We start from the raw sequence: 27258 nt of genomic DNA on the forward strand, positions 1-27258 counted from the left end.
TTGTTGACCTCCCGCTGAGGGTGAGGTTTGCACTGTTTGCACCATGACATAACGGCCCCTCGGAATCGTCGCCGCACATCGCCGATTCTTTCTTTCGCAAACCCTCTCCTCGGCCATTACCACGATGAAGACTCGCTTGATGCAGTCAAGTCAATCGCTAGCCCGAAGGGGCACGTCTTTGGTAGATCCAAGGCGCCTTCAACCCAGATGTCGACGTTTGTCCCTCCCCTGGCCCGCGTTTGCCAACCAACGATATACCTCCGCTCCGTCGCTCCGTCGCATGGCCAGCCACGCAAATGCAAACCCCCAGGGCAAGTCGCTGGGTCTGGGCGACTCCGAACCATCGCAAGCATTCCCCTTGTCCGGCTACTATCATGACATCCTTTCGAACAGTTCGCCATATCAAGGGCAAGCATCTACTTCGCGACCCGTTCCTCGACAATCGACAGAGCAATCATCCCCTGCCGCTACGGTTGAGCCTCAATCTCCACAGGACAAAATGTCCATTGTATTCGGCACGCGACTAGCTGGTCCTGGTCGTTCTTCACGCTACGATCCCGGGAACACGGCACCGGAATCCACTTGGAAGACCGTGAACGGAGTGGCGATTCCCCCACGACCCGAGGAGCCTGATAATTGCTGCATGAGTGGCTGCGTTCATTGCGTATGGGATGACTTTCGGGATGACATGGAAGATTGGGCAGCACGACTCGAGCAGGCCAGGGCCAAAAACACCACCCCCAGTCCGGCGAAGGAGATGCGTCATACTCCCCGGCCGGAAGTCAAGTCTGCCAGTATCAGCATGGATGACGATGGTGGTGGCAGCGACACGAACTGGCCCATCCCGGATCAAACCGAGGATGTCTTTGCCAACATCCCAGTGGGAATCCGAGAGTTCATGAAGACGGAGAAGAGATTGAAACAAAAACACCAGCAAGAGAGTGCCTCGCCCTGACTCATCTCATTCTACATCATAGTATATTATACCCTCTCATTTAACTGGTTGATCAAAACAGCTCCTTCCCTTTGCTCATTTCACCCTGTCATTCCATGTCGCCCTTCTTTTTGTTTGTGTCTTTGTGTCTTTGAATCTTACTTCACCCCATCCATTAGCGGGGTGGATCTGTACCGTTATATAGAGAAGATGGTTGTTATAGAGTCGAATAGATGTATATAGTTACTAGCCCAATGAATGATGCAACGACTTTACATGAATCCATCCCAGAGGCGGAACCCCTAGCAGGAACCAAGAATGAGAATAAGTAGGTGAGTAAGAACAAGATCAAGAGAAAGATGAATTCACACTAAGCCAGTAATACTGCCATAGAAATATTCGACCATCACTTCATCAGATGGGTTCATTCTGCCGTCATACGCCGCCTTTGAGGGTTCTGGGCCCTCCAAAGTCTGGATCTTTTCACCAACTACAACAGCAACAAAAGCGACAGAATCAACATGTCAATATCAAAAAGTGAAACCGACATTATCCTTAATAAGGCTAACGTCTCCCTAGCACGCAGTCAACGACTCGTTGCTTCGTGGCTCCCTCCGCCGACTTCAGAGGAACTCGCCAATGTTAAATCGGAAGAAGAGCTGCAGCGGGAAGAGGATGAGATTTTTACCGCGGTACCGGAAACGTACGTTGTTGCCCCATCTTTGCTGGTGTTTGTGATGCTAATCAACGCGTGCTTCCCTTCCGCTACAGACTAGGAATTGGTGCCCCGTTGCCGACCAAGGCGGCCGACGGAAGTTGGAATCGCGCCGAACTGGACTCCAACGACAAGCTACGGAGACAGCTTCTCGGCAAGAACTACAAGAAGGTCGTCGCTGCTAGTGCAGGAGCTTCCGCTACCGGAAATCCCGGGAAACCTGGGCTTCGTGCAAATCTCGGCCCTAGTCCGAAGGAGGCGGACGACGAGGATGAGGACGACGGAGATGAAGGGCGGACGACAACAGTTGGGACGAGCAAACGCCAGTCGAGAAAACGAAAGGCTACTATCGAGGCCAGTCAAAGCTCCAATGAGACGGCGATGAACTCGGGCGAAGGTCAGGGAGAATCCGCATCACTACAGGAGGGGACCTCATCCCGACAACCACCAAGGTCTAAATCAAGCAAGAAGGCCACGAGTTTCTTAGATGAGCTCCTTGCAGACCGATCGAAGAGGAGGAAGAAGAAATGAACTCGGTTATCGGCCCCTTGATTTTATTCTGTGTTATTATTATACCCAGTGAGTTTGTTAATAAGCTCGTGAAGGGCGACAGACAAGTCACAAAATCCGACATATGCATATGTCCTTTGCGTGTATATATATATTTATATATAGAAAGAAGTGAAGCTAATCCCCATTCCCCTGGCAGCTGATCAAGAGAGATTCAGCCTATCAAGAAGAGTCTTGAGTTGGTACCGTTTTGCTGTATCCAAAAGACGACTATAATTTGACAGGATGTGTACCCCGTAAGCAGACCAAGCATTGCAATGCCATTTCTTGCACTTTCCATCGTGCAAGAACGATCGTCGTTGTAAACTCGACACCTATGTTGGCCCTCCCCCGGCCCCGAAAAGAAAAGAAATTGGTGATAAGCGTTGTCCCAAAGTGTGCAGACGGGGACCAAACCGCCAAAACGAATTGTACAAGAGGTACCCCATCCGGGGGAAAAAAAACGAACAAATACAAAAGGACGGTCAATTTGCATCCTGATGCAATGTACCACACGACAAGATAAAGGAAATTGAGCAGATAGAGAGCGGGAAGGGGAATGGTGGTAAATGGGGAAAGAAAAAGAAAGAGAAAAAAAAGGATAAGGATTTAGTTGTCTGTTTTTCTTCCCAATGTTGCGCCATGACTAGTAGCCAGCGACACCATTTTCCTTACCATCACGGGTTTCCTTTATGTGCTTCGAATTAATATTAATGAGGTGTTTTTGAGAAGGAGGAACGAAAAAGAAAGAAAAGTCTGATAGGGAATTGAGGGTTATTCCAATCGCTTCCGTTTTCTGTCATCCGCCATCGCGTGTTGGTCTTCGTCCGGCCTTTCTGCGGTATCGGCCGGATTCAGTAATGAATGCACGTTGCTAGCCATACTGGAACGTCGGGTTGCAGGCAAGGACGATTCGTGGCGAGGGAACCTGGGGCCTCCCAATGACCAGCTATGGTCAGCATTGGGGGTCGAGACGATATGGTCCGGATTGAAAGGTGGCGTGGCATGGCGCGATGTCTCCTGAAAACGGCGAGGCGCACCCATCTCATACTGTGCTAGGACATCCCTAACCTGCTGCTCACTTGATGTTGGGGTCCGGTGCGGCGACGGAGACCATGGTGCCGCAGCTGGCCCAGGCTGGTGAGTCGACGGGAAGGGAGACACGCCAGGTGGTGGCCAGCCGTGCTGCCGAATATCTGCAGAGGTATGTCGACGAGCTAGGTTGGGCCCCGGCGGGGAAGACACGGATGAAAGAGGATGAGGCATCGGCTGCTGAGGGGGCATGGCAGGAGGGACGGGAGGTCTATTGTAGCTCGGCGAAGAATTTCCCGCACCAATCGAGCCATAACGACGGGGGGAAACAGCCAAGTGTGGGGGGACTGGGGGACGAATCATGTTAGGCCTGCTAGCATCCATCATCGAAGGCCGGCGAGAATCTTCCTGGGGCATTTGGCGCGGGGAGAGTGGCGGACCCGGATCGACCGAGACAGTGGGAATATAAGGCGGACGAACGGCAAGATACGGGTCGGGTGGCTGTTCGAGGGCTCGCACGGTCTCAAGATGCTTCTCCAACTCTGCTTGCATGCTTGACACATCCCGATATAACAAACCTTCACGGTCAGGTATCATTCCCTGCAGGAAGCGTGAGATCGAATGGGTCCAATGGTAGCATCGGGCTAGGCTTTCCGCCATGGATTGGTATCGGGCGTTTAGTGCCACATTTCCTTCCTCTGCGCGACTCAGGCGATTATGCATGTCATATAAAGAATGCTCTAGGTTCATCAGTCGCGCCTCGGTGGCATCAGGAACAGGCTCGGCGGGGGTGCCAGGCTGAGACACGGCCGTCTTATGGCCAGGAAACGAGTCGCGATGAATCAATGCGTGCCGGGATGCTCGCCTTTTAATCTCTCGGAGTCCATTGAGATCGCCGCGTTTGAAATTCCCGTTCCCATGTTTGAATTCCCACAGCGCAGAGTCCGGGGAGCCGGTATGAAAGACATCGCTCACTAAATGTCACTACCATTAACAGCGGTCTAGGTCCCAACCCAGGGTGTAACATACCTTTATGGAACCCATACATGTTCAGTTGCCGGACGAAGGACGAAATGTTGGTGTGCTTGAAATATTGTCTATGGGAGTCGGTCAGCTGAGGCTAGCTGAGGCCAGAGGGGAAAACGCACGCAAGAACTTTTGAGAATTCGGACGTAGGAGACATGACGAAGCTGTCGTGGGTGTTGGACCACGAAATCAAATGTTGGATGCTAGGATCCTCTAGCATACTGTCAGGTACCATTAGCAAAGCCTCTCTTCGTCATAAAACTCTTTCCACTCTGAATCTGTATGGACGGACGTACTTGTAAAGCTTGTGGATAAAAGCGGTTTGCACCACCTTAGGTTGCTGCGCAGCAGCGGCAGCTCCGATAGCCTGATTTGGGGTGGCATAATTATTCACATTCCCAGTCTCAGTAGAGCCATTGGAGGCAGCAGCAGTGTTTGCGCCTGCTCGATCACTATCGGGGCTGCTGCGGATCGGGGGACCGGCGCCCGTCGCCGCTGAAGCATGTGGAGTGAGTTCCATCGGATCGCCCGTGGACGGAGCGGACGAAGGAGGGACGGAGGAGGAAAGAACAGGAAGTTTTCGTGTCTTGCCGGGCGCATCTGTAGCACCAGAGATCCCGGTGTTTCTCGACGGGGGATCGGCGAGGCCGCTCATCTCGCGCGGCGGAACAGGGGGGAAAAGGGTAATGGCCGGGGGGGCCGCAGGAGTGGACGGAGGAAGCCGGTGCGTTCTTATTTTCTCTCTTCTTTCCACCCCTTTTCTCTGATTTTCTGATATATAGATTTATTGAGGGGGACACTTGGAGATAATCCCCCTGTTTGAAGCGGAACAGAGGGTCGATGGATGACACGAAGGGGACAGGTAAGGAGGGCAGCGCGGTCGAAGAGCACTCGTGGATGCCAGGCGAACGTGGGAAGGTGGAAGATTATCACGGAGTCTGGGCCAAGAGGGCGCTGATCAACACCCAAGAGTCTCCGCTTCCCGAATCATGGCGAGGCCGTCGTCCAATTTAAAGACTCTGATTCTTCTGATTGGGTTGATGCTCACTTTGAGAATTGATCATTTGATTTTCCTTCTCTCAAATTGTTTCCCTCCCTTTTCTTTTTGCTGTTTTCCCTCTCGCACTGGCTTCGAATTTTAATTTTCTCTGTCGCTCAATCTGAGACCGGAAAGGCTGTCGTTCTCCGATAGAAGATTTGATCGGTTCGGCCGCACCAGAGTTGCGAGACAATCGCCCTCGCAACCGCAGTCGCAATAATATGTCCAACGGAACACTTGGTCAGGATCGGGTGCGTTGGCGTGTGTGAATAGTAGAACTGCTTCTTCCATGGGCCGAGTCTCTGTGCTCCGTGCCCAATAGCCTGTAAGAATACGGAAATAAAAATACAATAAAAGAAACGGCGGAGAAAGCCGAAGCTGGAGGGGGGAAGAAAAGGTAGAGGAAGGGAAGAGAGAGAAGGAGAGAAAGAAAGGAAGACAAGCAAAAGATGCTGCGGCATGGATCACGAGGATGGTCTGGAACCTGCATGGAACCGCCCTCTGTCTTCCTTTCTCTCTCTCTCTCCCTCCCTCCCTCCTTATCTCGTTCTTTCCTTCAGCCTTACATTCCCATCGATTTACTTGAGCAATGGATCTGGATGTTCGAGAGATTCTCAATCGGTTTGAGAAACTCAACTCCCCTGCTCGACGAGCCGCGTAAGCGCTTGATCACTCCCAAACATTGTTTTGATGCTGAACTGATCTTGCCCCAGCTATCGCCATATTCTGATGCAACTGCGCCTCCACGAATGGCGCGATGTGCGTGACCATTTAGACCACATCTCCTTCCACAAAGATATTCTAGGTGCACTGCCTCTAGAGGTGGCCGTGCAAATTACAGGATATTTAGGTCTGTCCGAAATACATGTCCTCCAAAGAGTATCTACATACATTCAGCTTCCCCTCCCACCAGGCAATCAATCTTCGAAACTGATCTTGATATTGGACAGGTCTCGAAGAAGTGGTATTCGCTGCTGTCTTCTGATCTGGTTCGCGACGCTGCGCTTCGCCGTTATGCCGGACGCAAGACCGATCCCGCTGCTGTCGGGGCACTGGACAAATTCTCCGCGTATGCACGACACCGGACTCGCTTGGAGCGTGGGCAACCTGTCAAGAAAGATCATTACCCAACCTACCAGCCGTTGCCAAAAACTTCGGAGGTGTCGACCCTAGATTACTGCAAAGGACGCGTTGCATGGATCGACGAAGGCACAACGCTTGTCGTCCTCAATCTGCACTCCCAAGCGACTCAACAGTTCTGCACGCAGAACCGAGATTTCTTCGTTGGGATGCGACTTTCGGACCGCATCATAGCGGCCATTAGTCCACGTGGGTAAGGATTGGAAGTTTTCGCACTGCACATGACCCCATGTACAAACTGAACTGACTTGGTTTTCAGACACTGTCACATCTGGGATCTTCACTCCGAGGAGTCGGCATGGTTTCGCCTGCCCTCATTGCAGTACGGGTTCTTCGTAGCTAGCGAAACAAGCGTAGCACTTTCCTTTTCTGATGGACTGGCCAACGGGGGTTACATTCTGCATTGGGATTCGATGTCGCACACTGCTCGCACGATCGCTGTAGCACCATATTTGGGTTACATGGCCTTGAACGCCGCCGCTAAGACCCTCACTACGGTCCACCTTGAGGCGCGTAATCCGGACTTTCGGACTGATACTGCTTTTGACAGTCAGCTGCGAGTCGTAAGACATTTTCTTGATGGTTCTAGCCACCCGGGACGATTGTCATCGTATACCCTCGATCTACCGACCGCCCATGACCGCCGAGATGTGAAAATCGGCTCTCCGGACGAAGGTTCAAGCTTCAGCGACCGAATCGGTATCTTTTCTATCCTAGCAACTGATAGGCAGCCTTCGGCGTCGTGCTCTGTTGTTGCCGTTTCTTATGATGCACCCACCGATCAAGTAGACTTGCATGTCTTACATCCTGAGCACACACCCTTCTTTCCTTTATGTATGACCGCAATTGGCCAGAACATTCTTTACTATTTAAAGAATGATAACGGAAAACCTCAGATAGCAGTCTCCAATCCTGTCGCCACAGTCCCCCATCGGCTCTCCAAGCACATGAACCCCCAACTACCGCGCGAGGCAACCCACCGAGTTTACTCCCATACCACTCGCTTTGCTCTTCGAGGAGATAATGAATGTACTCTAATGATCGATGAGAATGGGTTGAAGATGTGGTCGTTCAATGAAACAAACGACCCGAGTGATGCAATAAAGAAATCCCTTGACCTCAGTTGACCTCAGTTGTCCTTTGATGATTTGCTATTATCAACCGCCTGTGGTATCAACATCGAGTCTCCATGGGGATCCGAGAGTTAAAGAGGAAAGAATACATTAACACAAACACACAATACAAAAAGAAAAAGAAAACGTAGTAATGGACAATATACAGAACCATCAATGCTCTCTATGACAATGCCTCCAGCTTTCCCCCAACCTTCCGTTTAATTCATACCATCGCCATGATTATCCTGTTCCTGCACCCCTCCTAGTCTGCGGACTGGTTTCTTGGCATCAGGGCATGCTGGCACCGTGATTATAAGAAAAAAAACAAAGTAAGCGAGAGTGGCGAGATGGATGAAGATTGCAAGATCACATCAAGTCCAATCTCCCCTACTCGCTTTGTTGTCTCCCTGGTCTGTACTGACTTCACGAGGGGGAAAATAATCATGGACATGCTTTAGATGCCGCTTTAGATGCCAAGAGTGAACTCAACACCGACGTCGATTTCACGGGCCATCTTGACGACTTTCGAGAATTGAACAGACTTCTCAGCAGCGTTCTGGAGGTCTTCGATGGAGAAGATCTTCAGACCAGACTCGTTGATCTGAGAAAAAAAAATTAGTATGATGTCCTTGTTTGAAAATGCGAAGAAGGTGGCTTCCATACCAGCTTATGTGCGTGCTCCATGTTGGTACCTTGCAAACGAGCGACGATGGGAGTGCGGAGACCCATCTCCTGCACGACATTGATCAGACCCTGAGCGATGGCATCGCAACGGACGATACCACCGAAGATGTTGACGAAGATGGCCGACACCTTGGGGTCGCTAGTGATAAGCTCGAAAGCAGACTTGATGGCGGCCGGGGTAGCACCACCTCCAACATCGAGGAAGTTGGCGGGGCTGCCACCGTTGAGCTTGATAATGTCCATGGTAGCCATGGCAAGGCCGGCTCCGTTGACTGCAAAATTAGATAAGTAATCCAGCCATTACGAAGGGTAAATGTCAACTAACCCAAACATCCGATGTCACCGTCGAGCTTGATGAAGTTCAGTCCGTGCCTAGTCGGGTCAGCATCCATTGGTAATGATTTCAACGGTAAATGAGAGCATACTCGGCAGCCTTGACTTCGTCGGCATCTTCCTGGGTGGTGTCCCTCCAGGAGAAGACCTCCTTCTGTCTGAAGTCCGCGTTGTCATCGAAGCCCAACTTAGCATCCATAGCCATGACCTTGTGATCCGAGGTCTCCGACAGAGGGTTGATCTCAATCTGGGTAGCATCCTTGTCCATGAAAACCTTGTACAGCTTCTGGATCGTCTCCTTGGCCTCCGGAATGCACTGCTCAGAGAAGCCCAGCTCGGTGGCAATCTTGAGGGCAATCTCGTCGGTCACGCCAACATTGATATCAATGGGGGTGGTGATGATGGCCTCCGGGCTCTCCTTGGCAACAGCCTCGATGTCCATGCCACCCTGCGACGACGCAACAATCACAGGGGCCTGGGATTGCCGGTCCATGAGAACAGCAAGGTAGAATTCGCGACGAGCGAACTTGCGCTCGCAAATGTACACGGAGTTGCAAAGACGACCAGCAGCACCGGTTTGCTTCGTAATCAATTTGTGTCCAATCATCTGGCCGGCGAACATCTTGGCTTCAGTAGGGCTGTGAGGAATTTACGCGAATTAGAAACAGAAGATTTTTTGAGACAGAGAAGGCAGAGAGAATACTCACGAATAGATGACGCGCACACCACCTTTGAGACCGTTATCGAAAGAGCCCTTACCACGACCACCGGCGAGGACCTGTGCCTTGATGACCATGTCATCGTTTCCTGGTATACATCTCAGTTATTTGAACCCTATTGATATTACGAAGGGAGTTGTACCGAGAGACTTGGCAACGGCTTCAGCCTCCTCTGCGCTGCGAGCAACCTCGCCCTTGGGCATTCCAACACCGTACTATGTAGTCTGTCAGCCATCACCGCGGCGCGAATATCAACCCGGCCTATGCCATCCATACCGACTTGAGGAGGTTTGCGGAAAGATATTCGTGGATCGACAGGTTTCTCTGTTGCTGGCCCAGGCGGGACGGGACGGAAGTCTCCTATAAGGGCAGAAGTGTATAGTGTCAGTGACAAGCTCTATAGGAGCACGACATTCAGGGTATAGGTTTGTAAATAAAGTCTTACCGTCGCGGCTCTGAGAGCTGCCGCAATGGGTCTGCCGCGGGCGAGCTTGAACATGGCGAACAAGGATTTGATGAGGGTAAAGAAAAGAAGAGTGGAGATTCTTCAAAGAGTGCTTCTCTTCGAAGGGACAATATAGCCTAGGGAGAGGACGTGTCCTGGGGGGTGACGTTTTGCCAAGGGGGAAGATTGAGGGAACAGCTTTCTTTTTGCGCTTCCCGAGATGATATTGTCTTTTTGCCTTGGGATTACGGCACGTTCAGGGTCACCTGATTAGCCAACCAGCGTGAACGCTCGGGATGACTAAACCGGGTTCGGGTCCCGGCGACGCGAATATCACGGAACGACGGCGGGTAAAGGTAACTACTCCTACTCCGTATTAACTACTAATTACTATAGTTCTGGTAGACGAAAAATCATGGCGTAGGCTGCCTCCGGTGTCCCTTCCCCCTCTCCAGCAATGCTACCGGCCGCCAATGCCTCGACTCAATCTGTTTAATTTGAACATTCTCGTCATGGCGTACTGGAATAGGCCAGTCCAAGCCCAACCCCCAGTCAGCAACCAGACCACCCAGCTTTTGTTTCCTTCCCAAATCCAACTTTTTCGCCCTTTCGCCCACGGCCAGAGCCACCGCCATGGTGCAGACCCATACAGGACCTGGGTCACAACGCTCCGTGCATAAAGAGCGTGCGGCATGGCACCGTCCTGACTGTGTTTCACGCGGCGACTGTATTCTTCCTCAATCGAGGCGTATAGGGAATTAGGCACTAGCGTACGTTCAATGCGGGCGATGCGAGACTGTACGCCGCCGGTAATAACTGTAGTGACATGTACTCTGGCGGGGCTGCTATCAACTTTCAATAGGTTCAAAATCTGAAGGGTGAAAGGACTTACCCGAAAGGCGCTAGTTCAACACGCAGAGAGTCACTAAATGAATGTAGAGCGGCTTTCGAGGCGTTGTATACTGAGCCAAATACGTAAGGAATAACCTATTTGGCGTAAAGTCAGCGTCATTGAATGTGTCGAGAGTCTGTAGAGACCGCGGCGCATCAGAGTACTAACCCCCGCAACAGATCCAATTTGCACAATAGTGCCCTGGGATCTTATAAGGAGCGGAAGGAATGTCTTGCACATGCAGATGACTGCGATGAAATTGGTTTCAAAGGTTGCTCGGGCCTCCGCAAGGTCTGCCTCCATTGCCGGGACGGTATAATCTGTAGTAAGTTAGACCTCTGTCAGGTTGGTGAGGGTCGGGATGCATATGCTAACTTACTTCGTCCCCTAGATAATAGATTCACCAGGAGAGTGAGTGGCTGTCTTCTTCTCTTCTCTTCTCTTTTCCTTCCCATAAATCGCAATGATAACTTACGCGTTGTTGACCAAATAATCCAGTCCCTTCTCCGCAAGTCTCTTCTCTACTTCAGAACAGCATGCCTTGACGCTGTTCTCATCATCTACGATGAGGGTCAAGGTCTCTATGCCGAGAGCTGATAGATCTTCGAGCGATTTGGCATCGCGGGCGGTTGCAAATACGCGCAACCCATTACGATGAAACTCTCGTGCAAGCGAGTTCCCAATGCCTCCTGGTGAGCAACTAGGTAGTTAGAAGGCCAATGTTAGCAAGAAACAACAGTATTTGCTGTAAAGCGCCAGATGTCGCATCTTTGTATAGGCAGAACTCCAGCGCAGACTTACCCAGTAATCAATACCGATTTTCTTTGGTCTTCTGTGGCTGCCATGGCAGACACTTGACTGGTTCTATGTGGACAAACGGAAGAAAAGTATTCCGCAGGTACTACCTGGGCATGTACTGGATGTACTCGATGCCTCGGGTAGGCGGCAGCTCTTGTGATTGCGGGTCTTCCGTCACCTTATGTAAGTCTGTCTCTAGGGTGCCGATCTGGTCAAGGAGATAAGAATTAATCTGTACTCCGTAGAGTGGTTGATACCTTCCTGGACTGTACATACATGCCTAGGCATCTAGATGCTACCTACCTTACCTACCTAGGTTTCTTCCATGGTTCTTTCGCAGTAAATTGACTAACTACGGAAGGAACAAACGGATCCGACCTACGGACTAGCGAGTCTATACTTGTAGTGGTCTAGATCCAAAAGCACTGTTATATCCGATAGGCTCTTACCGCCCCAGTCCAAGCCCCATGCGGTTAGACCAGGGTGTGCTCCTACAGAGTGCGGAAGGTGGGATGTACCTTATCATACAAATTATGCTGTGTGGCACTGGTGGGCTACAACCTTAACTTGTGTGACTGGAATTTTTTTTCCCCTTCTAAATTTCTTCTTTCGACTACCCCTCGTGTGCCAGTTTATTTGTTAGATCGATCGTCCGAACAGTCACCACTTTCTAGAATTACAACCTTATTCTAGACATAGTCCTCTTCTGCAATTCACGACCTAGACATTACTATACTATTTTCTCTCTCCCTCACAATCCCTGCTCAATACATCTGTTAGCAGCCAACATGACGCAAAAATTTTACGTTACCTATAATCAGGTCTGTTCACTTATTTGAAACCCCTCCTAATTCCAACGCCTCAGAAGCATCATTTGCCAACAACTGTTCCTGCATGCGCTTCAGGCTGCATGCAGGCAGTTCTCAAACCTCCCCAACTATTGGAGAGGACTCCTAGCATGCGATGGCGCTTGCTTCGCTTGAAATCGGATCGCTGATATCGTTAAATTTGCAGGTGCACAAACTGTGCCAGGCATCTGCTGATCAGATTCTGAATACCTTTCACCCTAACCTCATGATCGCTATTGGTGGCGGTGGTTACGTCCCGGCTCGTATTTTGCGGTATGCTACTTGATCAAGATTGGCCTCTCTTTACTCTTGCGCAAAAGAAACGACAGGTTCTAATCTCCGCCTCCTACTAGGTCCTTCCTCAAGCAATCTGGCGAACCCAACATCCCTATTCAGGCTATCGGTTTATCGCTCTATGAGGACCTCGGTCGTGGTGACCCAGAAGAAGTTCCTGGAACCAAGGTTACTCGCACTCAATGGCTGGACCTCAGCTCTCTGGAAATGGCAAACCTCATTGGCAAGAACATTCTCATCGTCGACGAAGTTGATGATACCCGTACGACACTAGAATATGCTGTTCGCGAGCTCCAAAAAGATGTGGAGCTGGCCCAGAAGCAGCTCGGGAGAGAGGGCGAGAAGACAAACTTCTTTGTTTTCGTCCTTCACGTATGTTGTTTTCTTCCGCGCTTGTCAACTTGCCACTAACATCCAGTAGAACAAGAACAAGTCAAAGAAGGGTGTGCTACCCGCCGACATGATGGAGTCGCATCGGTATCATGCCGCAGTCACGACCGACGATGTTTGGATTTGTTACCCATGGGAGGCTAAGTATGTGATCAATCTACCGCCTGTATATCCGTTTGATCCCGGTCAATTAACCTCTTTTTCTTTTTGTTAGGGATATTGACGAACACGACCGGCTGGCCGAAGAAAATCCGATTATTTAAGCCGCTAGAGATGTCCTTGGTTAAATCAATCTACTTCTCCCTTTGTCGCCTTGCTAGAATCACAAGTTTTTTGGAGCCCTAACTACGCTCACCCACATCTCTTCTAATTGCTTTGCACATATTTCACTTTCCTTTTTTTCAATCTTGGCTTTTTTTTCTACTAGACGGAGCTTCACTGGGACATGGTACTTCACGAACAAATGGTGTTTTTTTAAAATTTCTTGACTTTGGTGATAACATATAGATAACTATAAGAAATAGCTTGCTTCACTCAGAAAACGTGCGCTTTGGTTGGACAGAATATGTCTTGATTGGCAATTACTTGGTCACGACCTTCTGTTTAGTATTTCCTTTCCTCAATCCACATGGGGTATATTAGTGGCGGACCGGCAATATGTGGAAGTGGCTTCAAAACTAGATATACAGATATATGCAACACATTCAATATCCCCATGATTTCACATCTCGGTCAGTTTGATGTATGCGATTTGATTAAACAGCATCACTTAGCGATGCGCAAGGAGCTCAGACCCCAGGTAACATGCGTGAAATCCACCGGTTATGGTCTCAACGTGTATCATACAATAGCAGAGAGCATACTAATCGACGTCGACATTTTGTGTGCGCAATTCGGCTTTGGCTTGCTCAATCTCCTTTTGCAGCTCCTTGTGGGCCTCCGGGACGTCATTGAAGGTCAGGATGGCTAGTCCCAACCGACCCAGCAAATAGCATCCGAAAGATATCAGTGCGTAGAATGGAAGCTGAGTCGGAAATGTCAGAGACGAAAAGAGAACGGGTATATGGGCAGACGGACCACAGGGATGACTTCTTTCTGGACTGTTTCGTTCAAGGGGACGAGGCCCACGTATAAGACCATGTAGAGCTGTCGCGAGAAAAGAGAGGCACTCAAGTCAGCTAACGCAGGATACGGGGTTTTGTGACCATGGAGACTCACGGAAGAGACGAGCAGGAGCACCGAGAGGGTCTGCTGGGCGCGCGTCATGATGGATAGCTAGTTGGCGGGTTCGGCAACAACTACCGGGAGGGAGGAACAAGGGGAGAATGGAGATGCAAAATAAGCAAGTTAAGATGATGAAGGGTAGAAGTGCGCAGTAGCCCAAAGGAGTGGTGGGGTGGGGAGGGCAGGCAAGGAGGGATGAAAGGCTCTAGAAGGTCGAATGATGGAAGAGTGTCCTTCTTGAGGCCAGGTTCAACGGCCGTGTAGAGTTGGTGCCTTAATTCCCGGGTATCCGCCGCCCATCTTGACCGCCTTGGGCTGACCGCCTGTTTGGTCCGGCCATACCTGATTTTGCCGCCCCGACTCCTCCAAAAGTCCAAACAGAGTTGTTGGTCCGGTAGAATATCAACTTAGCTTCTTTGGACTATTCAATACTGCGCACGCCGGGTGTCCTGCCAACTCCTGCATAGCTCGTGGCTCGACCTATATACACCGCATCCTGGTCTAGTCCCAAGGACCGTCAATCATCTGCTGATTACCTTCAAAAGAACTATCATTTATCTAACGCGATTCGTTGTTGTACTTACATTGGGTATATATATACCTGTATCTGCAGCTCAGAGTGGACCGAGTGGTATTGATCAGGTCCGCCACCTGTTACAAGGGCATCTTCTACCCGTATCCTTGTTCTGGGACGTCCGCTGTCGGTCGGAAATTTGGAGCGGAGCTGTTTCACATCTTATCTGCTGGCCGAGCTGTGCTGGGAGGAAATGACTTCCGTCGAAGGTTCCTCGAACCGGCATGACAGTGAACGGCAATGCAAGGAGTTGGAGTGCCCGTCTTTACATGAACTCGTGCCCGAGCTGTACCCGTCGGCACCTACAGGTACCTCTCCACGCGATGTGTCGCTACCACCCGAGGAGCAAGAGGCATGGTTCAAGTCTCTGCAGGAAACCCTCGAGGCAGCAAACTGCACCCAGGACATATCGTCCGGCGAAGACCACCCCTCGTTCCAGCGAGTTGACCTGCCATTTGGAGAAATAAACGACATATTACACAAGTTGCTGAACAGCAGATCGCATTATATGCAACAGGCTGCTGAGGCGTTGGCGAATGGCAGTAGGAACCGTATGTCAATCTACAATTGGATTTATATTGTGCATGTCTAACTGGAATGCAGCATTATGGCGACTCCCTTTTGGACAGGCTGGAATCTTGGACTTCTTTCTTGGATGTGTTGCTTCAAAGGAAAATGCAGACGTTGTTCTTCTCTTACATTCCTTGCGGTTAATTGGAAACTGCTGTGCAGATACTGGTATTGTCCACCCCCATTACCTTTAAGAACAAAAACCGTAGAGGGGGAAGGACAGGGGCCCAGAAGATGCTGACGTTGAATAGATGAAAACAGAGCCATCGTTGTGAAAGGCAATTACACTGCTGCAATTCTCCAGCACCTGCTTAACCCAGAGCTCATCAAATTTGTGCTACCTGTTATATATAACCTTTGCATGGATTTTGGTAGGAATGTCATCTTCCCGAATGCAGCATTTTGACTAATTGAGTTCAGAGCCTGCGCAGTCTCAGTTAGCTGCGAACAAGATCGTTTATATACTTTTACGACTCGTCAAGGACGGGGCGCTCAACGACAACCCCTCTTTGCTTGATTTCGCTTACGAACTCATAGAGCTAACTGCTGAGCAAGGTAAGTCTGTTCTCGCCTCCAACTCGGGAATCCAGTCTGACCTATTTACCTAGAAAAAGCCATAGAAGTGTGCCCTGATGGAACCATCTTGCTCATGATAGAACTTGCACTCAACGAAGGATTTACTTCTACCATCGCCCACTTTTCCTGCATTACCAACTGTCTTATGAGTATGTTGGACAACAAACGATTCCAGGATATTTGCATATCAACGCGCATGTTATCGACGGTTTTGTCTGTTCTCACTCGAGCTGTAGCTTTGGGAATAGGCGCCTCTGCAGATGATACCCAGGTGCTAGCTCAATTGCAGCTGAAGATCAATCAGACCTTGTCAGAGGTATCTGCCTCACCGCTGTTCGCAGAAACATACCCCATTGGTTCTGATTTATCTCTTTCCTTGAAATCTTGGCTGTCAAGCACTGATGAGCAGCTTCAAATTTGCTCTTGTGTCATGCTGGGAAACCTGGCGCGTTCGGATGACGTTTGTCAGCTCATGATTGAAAAGCTAAAGATACACGAAGAGCTGATATCGATCCTGAAGGGCGAAGCTAGAGGAGCCGTTTTACACTCGGCACTAGGGTTCTTGAAAAACCTGGCAATAGCAGGTGACAACAGACTGCATTTGGGAGCCGCGGGAATCGTACCTGTGATTTCCCGCCTATGGAACTACGAGACCGTTCCCCAGGTTCAATTCGCCGCAACAAGTATTGCAAGACAATTGGTTATATCGTCGGTCGAGAATATAACGCTTTTGTTGGAGACGTCTCCAGCAGATCAGGACAGAACATACCTATCTCTACTCCTTTCGCTATTCAAGAAAACGGACTCTGTTCCCATAAAAACAGAAACCGGGCGCCTCGTCGCTTCGATATGCCGCACCCTTGTACCTAAGGCTCGTGCACAAGAGGGATTAGCCGAGTCCCTTCTTGCACGGCTCTTCACGCATGAGGAGGTGGCGCTCCCTGTTGGGGGTATGGTTGTCCAGTCGCAGTGGCCCGTCGTCAGAAGCGAAGGTTGGTTTGCTCTGGCGTTGATGGCATCCAGCAAGCAGGGCTCCATCGCTGCCGGAGATTGCCTGCAGAAAATGGAGCTATTCTCACCACTCGAGGAGACTCTGGGCAAGGACTTGAGTGGCGAAACCGAAGAAGTGCAACTGGCCAAGGATCGGGAAAATGCAATTGTTCTTCTTCAAGAATTATTGCAACACAATGTAAGTTGTTATCACGTCCCCCCACCCCTCCTGGACAGATGGGCTTTGTGCTAATTGGTTTTCCAAAGCCCAACATACTTCCTATGTCGCTGAAAACCACCGTGCAGGATCTGATGAAAAAGCGCGTTTCCCATCAATCAAACCACACCCAGGGCAATTAATATCACGGTCTGCTACGTTTCTTATTGGCTATCTTGATTGGACCGTTGTTAAGTAGGCGTTGATATGTGTTTCAGAGCACTGTTTTCAAGAATTCCAGAACACAATTGAATGAAGGATAGGAATAGGGCGAAGAAAGAAAATAAAAAAGGATAACATTTATTTACAGTCAGCAATGGTACATAAAGATATCGCATATCCAATCAAGCAGTGTCCAAGCAAACTTTCTCCCTAGCGTATGCGCGGTAGCGGTGGAGAATATCGGTGGCTTCAAGCCCTTTAGAGTTAGTGTCCATGGTGTAATGGACTGCCAGGCCTTTCCCATCGATTATCAATTGGTTTGTGTCACGGATCTCCCCTGCGACCTGCAACAGTCGAATATTGGCGCGCTCCTGTTCCTGAAGGAGGTTCTTTTCCTGCGCCCGGAAACATATAAAGCTCTGACTGACGGCCTCGCTAGGATTCTTCCACATGGGAAATTTGTAACGATACAGGTCGCCTGCTTCAAGGTGATGTAGGAAGGAATAATGCTGTTGAGCATGAACACTCCAGTGATCCAACCCGGGTCCGTGGTCTGTGTACACGGAGGTGCTGATAGGCGTCCGGTCCGCATTGTCATCACTTGAAAGAAGCCAGCGGTGGCTATCAGAGGGCGGAAGGAAGTCTTTCAAGACACTGAAGTTTGCGGGGCCATCCCATTGGGGGAGTCTCAAAACACGCCAATCTTGGGACAGGGACGTTGCCGAAGCCACCAGTTCCGGAAGATAGGGCAGAGCGACACCGGAGTGACTATGAAGCGCTTGTAGAGCTGCCGCGTTGATGACATTCGCCGAGACCACGGTTGAGTCCGGGTGGTCCAGTGTGGTTTTGACAACCGTAGGGATGGTATGGTCTTCCAAAAACACCATGTCCCCATCGATCCAGATATACAGTACTTCTTTGCCCTGGTGCGTTGACACTAAACTATCGCCGGGTTTCCAAATAGAGTACAAGGGTGTTTCGTCGACTAGTGATTTAAGCCATTCTAGGCTGTCGGGGAAGTTGGTCTGAGGGACGAAGATTACTTGATCAAGCAATCCATGGTGGTAGGCCATGTTTCTCTGGAGGATCCATTAGGACCCGAACAGCTCGGACGGGGCAAGAAATCTCACCTGCAAGTAGCATTCCAATATATCCGTACGCTCATGGTCATGAAAGGGGACTAGAGCAATGATATCCACGTCCCTGGGTTTTTGGAACTGTCCCGAGACCCGCGAGAACGCAAAGAACGGGGGTAGGGCAGTCCCGCGGAACAGGAGTCCCAGTTCCAGAAGCGAGGGTCGAGAGAAGCAGACTCCGACGAAGATTGCGATCAAGCAGAGGTAGCCAACCGCGCACCAAATCACCATGGACGCCCAGGAGCGGTATCTCGAGTCCTCCTCATCCTGCGATTCGACGTGATGGCAGCGCTCAAGGTAGCCCATGGTTGATGGAACTGCATGGTCAAACTTGGTCGGCAAACAGGCCTGAGCGGACTACATATGTCCAGCTATTATATTTTCATGCTTTCCCATCCGCTTTCGTTGTCATATTTGGCTTGAGAGCATAAGAATTGGCCGGAACCGGCGATGTTCTCTGGTACCTTGTTGAGGAGCATGTGGAATGTGAACCCTTGTGAGTGAACCCCACCAGATTGGGTGGGCCCTATGCTATTTAATACTTAATACGATCGATAAGACTACCGCGGAGGTGTCGACAGCCACTAGGCGCCGTGCACTCCGGGTGCAGTGGTAGGGGTTCCCCGGGCATTCACTCATCCCCAACACCGCCAACTGCGACTAGGTAGAGTAGATGCTATGTAGAGGTAATAGGGGGGCTAGAGGATAAAGTAATAAGGAACTGTGTGAAATTAGGATGTACGCCGTGAAGATAAAAGAAGTATCACTATAAAGGAAAATTGATAGTGAATCAGAAAGGAGGCTGATTGAGGAATCTCCTTTCCTGCGTTCCGCGGCAATGACGTCGCCAACACGTGCGTCGTTTCGCTCGCTGACCTTCCGCCGAGTCTCCGACAGGCTTCATTCCGCATTTCATCCATTCCATGGCCCGCTTCACTATCGTATCCTAGGCTACGCGACCGGCTGATCCCTCTCTTATACCATGAGGACGGCTGTCCTGTTCGGCCGGTTCTGCTTGAGACGTGGCGCAACTTCACGGTCACTGTCCCGAGTCGCGCCGCCGTGTCGATGGCACTCATGGCCGCCAAGCCATTGGAAACGACCTCCGGCCAGGGGTCCAACTTTACGGGGGGTCTTGCTTGCTGCTTTAACCCCCGGCGCCTTTCTAAAACTCGCAGAAGAACAAGACAATGGCGCGAAGACCAGTGAAATGCAGATGCTGGAGATCTCAAGACAGGAGTTGCAACAGAGCGCCACGGAGAAGGTCCAGGGGCTTCCTCGTTTTTTACGATCTCTTTTCATCTTCTGGAAATACTACGTCTATGATACGGTAGCCACTGGCTGTCGATTTGTTCACTTGGTGGCGGTCTTCCTGCCTGTCATCCTCACGGCGCCGGCCGTATGGTTCGGTAGGCGGATCGAAGGTCGCCAAGGTACACGCACGGGAACCCTATGGTGGTATAAGTACCTTGTCAGGTCAATGGAACGCGCAGGACCAACTTTCATCAAGGTAGGTCATGCCCCATTAGATTTCACAGTTGATAGACTCACCAATGCAACGCCCGCCTTCCAATAGCTTGGACAATGGGCGGCGTCGCGAACCGACATCTTTCCCCCGGAAATGTGTGAATACATGTCCTCTCTGCACTCGAATGCTCCGGCCCACTCCTTAAAAGTTACCAAGGAGACTATCGTCAAAGCCTTCAACGGATTGCCATTCGAGGATATATTTGAGGAGTTCAACGAGGAGCCCCTAGGGGTAGGAGCCATTGCTCAGGTCTACAAGGCAAAGTTGAAACCGGACCTGGCAGCTACCCATGACCGGGACCTGATCTCTCAACCTCAGAGCTTACAAAACAAAATCCGAAAGAATGTTGATGTGTTAGTGAAGAGTACGCCTCAGCGAGTTCCATCGTCTTATGTTGCCATCAAAGTACTTCATCCTCGGGTAGAACGAGTGATCCGCCGAGACCTGACGATTATGTCTTTTTTCGCCTCGATGATTAATGCTATCCCGACCTTGCACTGGCTGTCATTACCAGATGAAGTCCATCAGTTCGGAGAGATGATGAAGTTGCAGTTGGATCTTCGGATTGAGGCGAGTAACCTGGTCATCTTCCGAGAGAAATTCCAGCAGCGGACCACCGCATGGTTTCCGTATCCCTATCTGGACTACAGCACCCGTGAAGTCCTTGTTGAAGAGTTTGCGCAAGGGATTCCCCTGTCGAAATTCTTAGATGCCGGAGGCGGGGTCTATCAACAGGAAATTGCCAACGAGGGTCTGGATGCATTCCTCCATATGTTACTAATTGATAACTTTGTCCATGCCGACCTACACCCGGGTAATATCATGGTGCGATTCTATAAGCCGAGCGAACTAGATATCTCATTTCGCAAGCATACCCGCGCGTCGGATGCGCCCACCACGGCGGAGGTGGATGTGACGGAGAATGTCCTTGCACGCCTGAGACCACATGCCCGCCATCAGGAAGACTGGACGAAGGCGTTGAGCCAGCTGAATGCGGAGGGCTATCGCCCTCAGCTCATCTTCATCGACACCGGCCTAGTTACGCAGCTCAATGATTCAAACCGGAAGAACTTCCTAGATCTCTTCCGCGCGGTGGCGGAGTTCGACGGCTACCGGGCGGGAAAACTCATGGCTCAGCGATGTCGTCAGCCAGGAGAGGTCATTGACGAAGATGGATTCGCAATGAAGGTGAATCATCTCGTGCAAAACGTCAAATCTCGAACTTTTGCTTTGGGTAATATCAGAATCGGGGACGTCTTGAGTGAGATACTCTCAATAGTCCGAGGCCATCACGTTCGACTGGAAGGTGACTTTGTTAACGTCGTCATATCGATCCTTTTGCTTGAGGGGATTGGGAGGAGCCTTGACCCCAACCTTGACCTTTTCAAGAGGTGGGTAATTCATTCGAGTTCTTTTTTTTCTTGCCCTCTCCCCTACTATTCCCGGATGCAACAACTGATAACTCCTGATGTAGCGCGCTCCCCATATTGCGGACCCTCGGATCCAACGCCACCTTCTTGAAATCCGTTCGATCGGGTGACACTTCAATGCTCCGGGTGTGGGTTGGACTTGAAACACGCGGATTACTTCAAGCCAGCATCGAAAGCGTGGAGCAATGTGTCAAATATGATCAACTCTCCCCTAACATCTAGACGGCTCTTTACCAAGTGCCCGTCCACTTTGGTAAGAACACACTGGAAGTGGTAGATGGATCACCACCCATACTGCCAGCTTCAATGAGATAACGATTTGTGGAAATCCCATATCGTGTTCTCCGATCCCTGGGGAAATACATGTTCTTTTTCGAAAGAGAAAGGTATCCTGTGTACATATAAATGTGATATTCTACTTTGCACAGAGAATAAGGGAGCGGGGGCATTTCAATATCCCAGCGCAAGCTCCTAATCGGTACAGGAGGATCAATTAATGAAATGTTGAAAGTCGAGGTGATGACTTTCCTTTTAAGCAATCGTGGGTATCATGGTGCTTTCATTATGGATAACTAGCAAGTCACACAAGGACAATCAGACGCCTGCGCCTCTATTGAAGTTTACATTGTGATATATATGGAGAGGAGAATTAGTATTTCCAGAGGCGCAAAGATATTATGCCGCGCCATTACCCCTTTCAACTCCGGCCGTTCTCTCGAACCGAGCCGCCACTTGCTCGCCACCAAACGTCCCCTCCCCATCTCATCAACCGCTCAACAGCAGCCGTTGGGGTGTCCAATGCCGGTCTGATATCCAAGTAGAAAACAGGTTCGCCCGTTGGCTCGGGGGGGCCTGAGTAGTAGTCGATCACATAGCGCACTTCTTTCGGGCCCGAAGGTGTTTGCCTCATAACGAACCAGTCATGTCGGTCAAAAGGTGGGTTGCTCCTGTGAACGATGTTAGGAATTTTGGCTCGAGACAGACGCTGACAAATGAGGGAACCACTAACTCAAATTTGGCCGGATATAGCCATCCCAGAGCCTGGAGAACCGTTGCCTTTGGCGAAAGCTCTTGCGGGCGACCCTGGAATCTGATGAGGCTTGGTGGATTGGCGGGCGGATCTGCTTGAGCAGCATCCAGAGCAATGTTTTCCTCGCCGCGGCGACACTTGTTCCAACCTTCCGAGAGGCCTTGGGCGAATATGCGCTCCCATCCAACAATTTCATCCCAGGCGCCTTCGTTCAAAAAGTTATGAACTGCAACCATGGCCTCAACAGCATCCTGTGGGGTATCGGTGTGGCCTTTTCGAAGCATTGCGTTGTACATTTGCTGGGGGGATGGATACTCCCAATTTCCGCTTGCATCGCCCCTGGGGATGGAAGAAGTTTCACGGTCTACTCCGAGGTCGACGGTCTGGTTCGGCGCCCGGTCCTGGGAGATTGATGAGAACATGTAATTCAAGGGGTTGAGTTTCGACAAGGTCGACTGAGTGTTGTTGCTGTTGTCGTTGTTGTCGGGAGAAGACGCGTGGACGTCCGAGGACTTCGATTTGGGGGGAACATAGAACGGGGAGTCTGTTGAGCGGACTGGACAGGCGCCAGAGGATTCCGAGGGAGAGGACGCCGCTGCTGGAGAAGATGGAGGAGGAGGAGGCGAGGAAGCAGACGCGTGCATTGGACATCCCGGCTATGAGCAACTGTCAGAGATCACAATCAATTTGGTCTGGTTCAATTCTACTAACGGGAGGAGAGGCTTCTGACGAAGGAGGGTTTGGAACAGCGGGCGCCGACTGGCGTGGCTTAGATTCTGCCCAGAACCAACCCATAGCGAGCGCGGCTTGAGTCTGAGTCGATAGAAAGAAGAGTGCGAGAGAAGGACAAGGACAAGTCGTACGAGATGGGGCAGACTTAATGCGACAAGCGGAAGGAAGGAAAGGGTAAAAAAGGAAAGGAAAAAAGAAAAAAAAAAGAACCCGATTCGGGCCGATGACATAAGATTGCGAAAGGGCGGCCAATCAAACCTTCGGAGTTGCGGAGGTTGTACGGAGAAGTACCCGCTACCTACGAGCCTACCGCCGGAGGTAGCAGTGTAGAAGTACCCGGTACACGACAAGTGTAACTGTCTACCTAGGTGTAGTATGTACATGTTCAGGAAGGTATGTAAGCGTACATAGAAGCAAATATTATGAATTTCCGCTCGGAATCAATCGCCATCCCCCATTCTCATACAGAAACCGATGGAGTATCTTGAGATAAGAAGAAAAGAAAAAACGCCTTTCCCTTCTCTGGACGCCTGAAGGTCTCTCTGGACCTGCACAATCCCACGTGACCTGTCTGAGCCACATTGCAGAGTAAAACAAAAGAAAGAAGTCAAAAAAAGAAGAGGGAGAATGAGGGATTCTAAGAATGAAACAGCCAAATTGAGGATAAGACCATGGCGCCAAAGACTAAGGTTGCATAGCGGCCAGCCAACTTCAACCCTGAACATCATTCACGAGTCGCGAGAGAAGAGCATACCCAAATAAGACCCCGAGACCGATCCAGACTTTGTTCCGCCGAGCCCAGCTCTGGCCTGCCTCTCGGGCCACATGTCCACCCTCCATGACGACCCCGAGCCGGGGCGCACTGCCGTTGGGGCGTCTGCGAAGAGCACTGGTTTCTGGCGAGCATTTCGTGGCGGCAGCATCGGGTTCGGGAATCAGCTGACCGGAATTGGTATCAATGCGATTGTCTTTCATCCACTTCCAGTTTTCTTGGTCCAGCTCTGGCCATTCCGAGCGGAATTTCAGGCCTCCATCCCCGGCCTTGACGTTGTTGAATCCTTTGGCGCTAGGGGTTACGCCCGGCGTAGCATTGACATGAGAGCCTCCGCCAGTAGAATTCCACCATCTCGATCTCGCTGCCAATACTCTTCGTTCCGCTTCTGATGCACTGACACTACCCGTCGTCATTTCCTCGCTCGTCATAAAGGAGAGTAACCCGATGAGAATTGTCGAAACCTCCCAAGCCGGATTGAAGGACTTGGGATGGAAGTCGCTGATGCTTAGACATAACCGAGACGACGGTTGGAATCGGCCACTTGGGGTGTGCATACGAATCGCGGGTGGGGCAAAGGGATATTCGGGGGGAAACATCAGTGTCCCCCAATACTGGCCATTTTCGTACGGAGTGCCGGGCGGACCAGTAAGGATGTAATGCCATCTAAAGCGCAGGTTAATCTTGTACGGATAGCGTTTAGCATCGCCACGGCGGTATCTTCCAGTTCAACCTACTCGAGGATGTTCGACTCTGAGGGATGCGCCACAATGAAGGGCGGGGGGTTCTTTTCGATGTTCTGGTACTCGCGAGTGAGCTGCGTTATGGTTAGCATTAGTTGTTAGCATCAATGATGATTTGAATTTCGGCTGGTTCTCACCCTCTTGAAGGCTGCCTTTGTCGCCATCTTTTCTGCCTGGATGTCTAGATCCCCTTGGGAGTATGAAGGATAGACGATTGTGCTGGGGTGGAGGGTAGGTAGGTAGAAGAAGAGCCCGGTCGAGACTGGAGAGGAGGGCCGGGACGACGCAACCGCAGGTCACGTGACCGATATCGTCCTCGCCGTCCGAGCGCCAATCGAATTGATACTTCCCTTCTCTCTCCAAGCCATTTTTAGGCCATTGCCGCCGCCCGCGATGTCCTCTACAATCCCTGCCGAGGATGGCGATGTATGTCTCTTTCCTGCGAACAGGTCTTATCGTTCGTCCGGCTAACCATCTCGCGCTTTGTCTTGCCTCCCTAAGATATTTGAGCGTCTCCAGCAACGCGCCGACCCGAAGGTACTCGAGGAACGCCAGGACGCTATCAATGAACGGGTTCATGCAATTTACCAGAAAGCCCAGGCTCGGTTGGGAGAATTGGTCAGACGGCTCTCTTTCATTCTATTCCATGAAACTTTCCTCTCAGGGAGTATTCGGTTTCAAGCGGGACTCCTAGTGGCTGACCAGTATACATCCAGATTGACCAAAACTCCACCTTGCCATGCACCATCTCCTCAATTCAGGTCCTCAACGCTCATCACACGCGCAGGGGCTTCCTCGAACGCATATTTGACCCATTGCTGAGCTCTCACCAAAAAAGACCCTACACCCTGTCCGAGGCCTTGCGGGAAGTCTCGGCACGCGCGGACAAACTCGGCAGATTCGGTTTGTGAACCTGAAGCAATCCGACGACACCACCGCCATGTATTTCACTGTAGATCTAACTTATGCACCGCAGACCTCTTCCAGCAACCCATTTCAGTGTACCTGGACCAATCACCCGAAGTCGATGCCCGGACAGGTTTGCCGAACCTCAACGTTTTCGTCTCGGTGAAGGAAAAGCCACGCGTGCTGCTCAAGACCGGAACAGACCTTGGGAACACGGAAGGATCTGCTTACGGCAACCTCTTGTGGCGTAATGTGTTCGGTGGTGCCGAAAATCTCAATCTCAATGCCTCCCTGGGAACTAGAACGAGATCTGCTTATCAAGCTACATTCGAGACGCCCATTCTTAGCGACCCCGATTTCCGGTTTGAGATTGGTGGACTTGCCAGCTCCACCCAAAAGTCGTGGGCTAGCCACGAAGAGGTATTGAAGGGTGGTTGGGGTAAACTCCGCTGGATGAGCCAGTCCGGACACCGCCACGAAGCTGGCTACAACGGCTTCTGGAGACAGATGACCAGCCTGGCTGAAAATGCCTCCTCCACGATTCGGGCAGATGGCGGGGACAGTGTCAAGAGCAGTATTTTCCACAGCTGGGTCAAGGATGGACGAGACAACCCCCTTCTCCCGTCCCGTGGATATTACGCCAAGACATTCAACGAGCTGGCTGGGTTGGGAGCTTTGAAGGGTGATGTCTCTTTTTGGAAATCCGAGATCGAAACGCAGGGCGCGGTACCGATTCCGATCCCAGGTGTCAAAGGTGACAGCGGCGTTTCCTTTACTGCAGGGCTCCGCGCCGGGCTTCTTTATCCCCTCGGAGTTGGTTCGGATTCAAGGCCGCAGCTCTCCCGTACCAATGATCGCTTCCTTCTTGGAGGACCGACGGATGTTCGGGGGTTCCGTCTCTGCGGCCTCGGCCCTCATGACGGGGCAGACGCCGTCGGCGGCGACGTCTATGCTGCAGGAAGTGCCAACTTGCTCCTTCCACTGCCTCGCGTTGGCGCCGAGAAGCCCCTGCGCCTACAGGCCTTTGTGAACGGTGGCCGGTTGCTGCCTCTCCGCACTGCTCAGAAAAACACGCCCACCACGAATGCCGAGGTGAGTGATGCGGTCACGTCGACAATCTCCGAGTTAGGCAATGGCCTGCCCAGTATCGCCGCGGGAGTTGGGCTCGTGTACGCCCATCCGGCCGCCAGGTTTGAGTTGAACTTTTCTCTCCCCTTGGTACTACGGAAGGGCGAAGAAGGGCGAAAGGGATTGCAGCTGGGACTTGGCATTAATTTCCTGTAGATGAACCGGTCACTGGTGTAGAGGAAGAAAGAGCGAAAGGACCTGTTCTTTGTTTGATATAGTTAGCCTGAGTTTCCTGATAAGATATTGTACTATCCAGCTATCTACACTCCACTATTCTACCTTTGTATTAAATGTTCAAATCTTACTGTTTAAAGTAGAACTTAGTAATTTTAATATGAATCTATAATTTAAATATTCTATATTGTCTACATTTTCGTATGTATCAAATTTGACAAGACTGATCAAATAAGGTGGCTTATGACATCACAAACGGTACTGTACTATTCATGTACTTCGGAATACGTAATGTACCGTAAGGTATCTTACACTGTACAGGACATACCGTACCGGGTCACCTGCTGTCAGTCTCGCGATCCCCGAATTGATGCCAGTTCAACAACTTCCTCGTTCTCATTGTATACCCATCC

At 50.8% G+C, this 27258-nt stretch overlaps 14 protein-coding genes across 14 annotated transcripts; 7 read left to right on the forward strand and 7 right to left on the reverse strand.

Moving 5' to 3' along the window:
• Positions 1-124: 124 nt before the first annotated feature.
• Positions 125-955, forward strand: LDX57_007993 (oxidoreductase-like domain-containing protein; the record flags this gene model as incomplete). Its single annotated transcript, XM_046089715.1, has 1 exon — positions 125-955. One exon carries the CDS (start codon positions 125-127, stop codon positions 953-955), a length of 831 nt encoding a protein of 276 aa, XP_045945687.1.
• Positions 956-1235: 280 nt separating this feature from the next.
• On the reverse strand, positions 1236-5810 carry SFL1 (Flocculation suppression protein). Its single transcript, XM_046089717.1, has 4 exons — positions 4553-5810; positions 4379-4477; positions 4260-4327; positions 1236-4204 (listed from the first exon to the last, which is right to left on the reverse strand). Exons 1-4 carry the CDS (start codon positions 4909-4911, stop codon positions 2973-2975), a joined length of 1758 nt encoding a protein of 585 aa, XP_045945689.1. The 5' UTR covers positions 4912-5810; the 3' UTR covers positions 1236-2972.
• LDX57_007994 (DUF3245 domain-containing protein) lies at positions 1456-2180 on the forward strand (the record flags this gene model as incomplete). Its single annotated transcript, XM_046089716.1, has 2 exons — positions 1456-1637; positions 1706-2180. The coding sequence occupies 2 exons, from the start codon at positions 1456-1458 to the stop codon at positions 2178-2180; spliced, it is 657 nt and encodes a 218-aa protein (XP_045945688.1).
• Positions 5811-5884: 74 nt separating the features above from the next.
• On the forward strand, positions 5885-7386 carry LDX57_007996 (F-box domain protein; the record flags this gene model as incomplete). Its single annotated transcript, XM_046089718.1, has 5 exons — positions 5885-5952; positions 6009-6174; positions 6246-6628; positions 6695-6998; positions 7336-7386. 5 exons carry the CDS (start codon positions 5885-5887, stop codon positions 7384-7386), a joined length of 972 nt encoding a protein of 323 aa, XP_045945690.1.
• A 779-nt stretch (positions 7387-8165) lies between these two features.
• LSC2 (succinate--CoA ligase (GDP-forming) subunit beta) lies at positions 8166-9785 on the reverse strand (the record flags this gene model as incomplete). Its single annotated transcript, XM_046089719.1, has 7 exons — positions 8166-8506; positions 8560-8606; positions 8660-9205; positions 9275-9374; positions 9429-9501; positions 9563-9646; positions 9732-9785. The coding sequence occupies 7 exons, from the start codon at positions 9783-9785 to the stop codon at positions 8166-8168; spliced, it is 1245 nt and encodes a 414-aa protein (XP_045945691.1).
• A 157-nt stretch (positions 9786-9942) lies between these two features.
• LDX57_007998 (uncharacterized protein) lies at positions 9943-11468 on the reverse strand (the record flags this gene model as incomplete). Its single annotated transcript, XM_046089720.1, has 2 exons — positions 9943-11323; positions 11425-11468. 2 exons carry the CDS (start codon positions 11466-11468, stop codon positions 11095-11097), a joined length of 273 nt encoding a protein of 90 aa, XP_045945692.1. The 3' UTR covers positions 9943-11094.
• Positions 11469-12209: 741 nt separating this feature from the next.
• HPT1 (xanthine phosphoribosyltransferase) lies at positions 12210-13216 on the forward strand (the record flags this gene model as incomplete). The annotated part of the gene is made up of 5 exons (XM_046089721.1): positions 12210-12242; positions 12436-12542; positions 12623-12935; positions 12985-13097; positions 13168-13216. 5 exons carry the CDS (start codon positions 12210-12212, stop codon positions 13214-13216), a joined length of 615 nt encoding a protein of 204 aa, XP_045945693.1.
• A 599-nt stretch (positions 13217-13815) lies between these two features.
• LDX57_008000 (dolichol-phosphate mannosyltransferase subunit 3) lies at positions 13816-14219 on the reverse strand (the record flags this gene model as incomplete). Its single annotated transcript, XM_046089722.1, has 3 exons — positions 13816-13977; positions 14031-14099; positions 14172-14219. 3 exons carry the CDS (start codon positions 14217-14219, stop codon positions 13816-13818), a joined length of 279 nt encoding a protein of 92 aa, XP_045945694.1.
• A 725-nt stretch (positions 14220-14944) lies between these two features.
• On the forward strand, positions 14945-17247 carry LDX57_008001 (putative GTP binding protein; the record flags this gene model as incomplete). Its single annotated transcript, XM_046089723.1, has 6 exons — positions 14945-15302; positions 15355-15489; positions 15573-15692; positions 15742-15876; positions 15930-17086; positions 17155-17247. 6 exons carry the CDS (start codon positions 14945-14947, stop codon positions 17245-17247), a joined length of 1998 nt encoding a protein of 665 aa, XP_045945695.1.
• Positions 17248-17448: 201 nt separating this feature from the next.
• On the reverse strand, positions 17449-18708 carry LDX57_008002 (uncharacterized protein; the record flags this gene model as incomplete). The annotated part of the gene is made up of 2 exons (XM_046089724.1): positions 17449-18345; positions 18397-18708. 2 exons carry the CDS (start codon positions 18706-18708, stop codon positions 17449-17451), a joined length of 1209 nt encoding a protein of 402 aa, XP_045945696.1.
• A 676-nt stretch (positions 18709-19384) lies between these two features.
• On the forward strand, positions 19385-21582 carry LDX57_008003 (ABC1 kinase family protein; the record flags this gene model as incomplete). The annotated part of the gene is made up of 3 exons (XM_046089725.1): positions 19385-19912; positions 19979-21321; positions 21405-21582. 3 exons carry the CDS (start codon positions 19385-19387, stop codon positions 21580-21582), a joined length of 2049 nt encoding a protein of 682 aa, XP_045945697.1.
• Positions 21583-22057: 475 nt separating this feature from the next.
• On the reverse strand, positions 22058-23185 carry CYC3 (holocytochrome c synthase CYC3; the record flags this gene model as incomplete). Its single annotated transcript, XM_046089726.1, has 3 exons — positions 22058-22307; positions 22370-23046; positions 23102-23185. 3 exons carry the CDS (start codon positions 23183-23185, stop codon positions 22058-22060), a joined length of 1011 nt encoding a protein of 336 aa, XP_045945698.1.
• A 648-nt stretch (positions 23186-23833) lies between these two features.
• On the reverse strand, positions 23834-24801 carry UBC6 (ubiquitin-conjugating enzyme E2; the record flags this gene model as incomplete). Its single annotated transcript, XM_046089727.1, has 3 exons — positions 23834-24560; positions 24632-24711; positions 24775-24801. 3 exons carry the CDS (start codon positions 24799-24801, stop codon positions 23834-23836), a joined length of 834 nt encoding a protein of 277 aa, XP_045945699.1.
• Positions 24802-25030: 229 nt separating this feature from the next.
• sam50 (SAM complex subunit SAM50) lies at positions 25031-26827 on the forward strand (the record flags this gene model as incomplete). The annotated part of the gene is made up of 4 exons (XM_046089728.1): positions 25031-25063; positions 25139-25255; positions 25354-25540; positions 25614-26827. The coding sequence occupies 4 exons, from the start codon at positions 25031-25033 to the stop codon at positions 26825-26827; spliced, it is 1551 nt and encodes a 516-aa protein (XP_045945700.1).
• Positions 26828-27258: the final 431 nt, after the last annotated feature.

Source organism: Aspergillus melleus (genome assembly GCF_016097325.1).
Source record: "Aspergillus melleus strain CBS 546.65 chromosome Unknown contig4, whole genome shotgun sequence".
Taxonomy (NCBI): Eukaryota; Fungi; Ascomycota; class Eurotiomycetes; order Eurotiales; family Aspergillaceae; genus Aspergillus; species Aspergillus melleus.

Coding starts and splice junctions, on each gene's coding strand:
- SFL1 (XM_046089717.1), bottom strand. CDS start 4,911: ATGAGCGGCCTCGCCGATCCCCCGTCGAGAAACACCGGGATCTCTGGT. Junction 4,478..4,552: donor TTTATCCACAAGCTTTACAA/GTACGTCCGTCC, acceptor GGTACCTGACAG/TATGCTAGAGGATCCTAGCA. Junction 4,205..4,259: donor CATGTATGGGTTCCATAAAG/GTATGTTACACC, acceptor AGTGACATTTAG/TGAGCGATGTCTTTCATACC.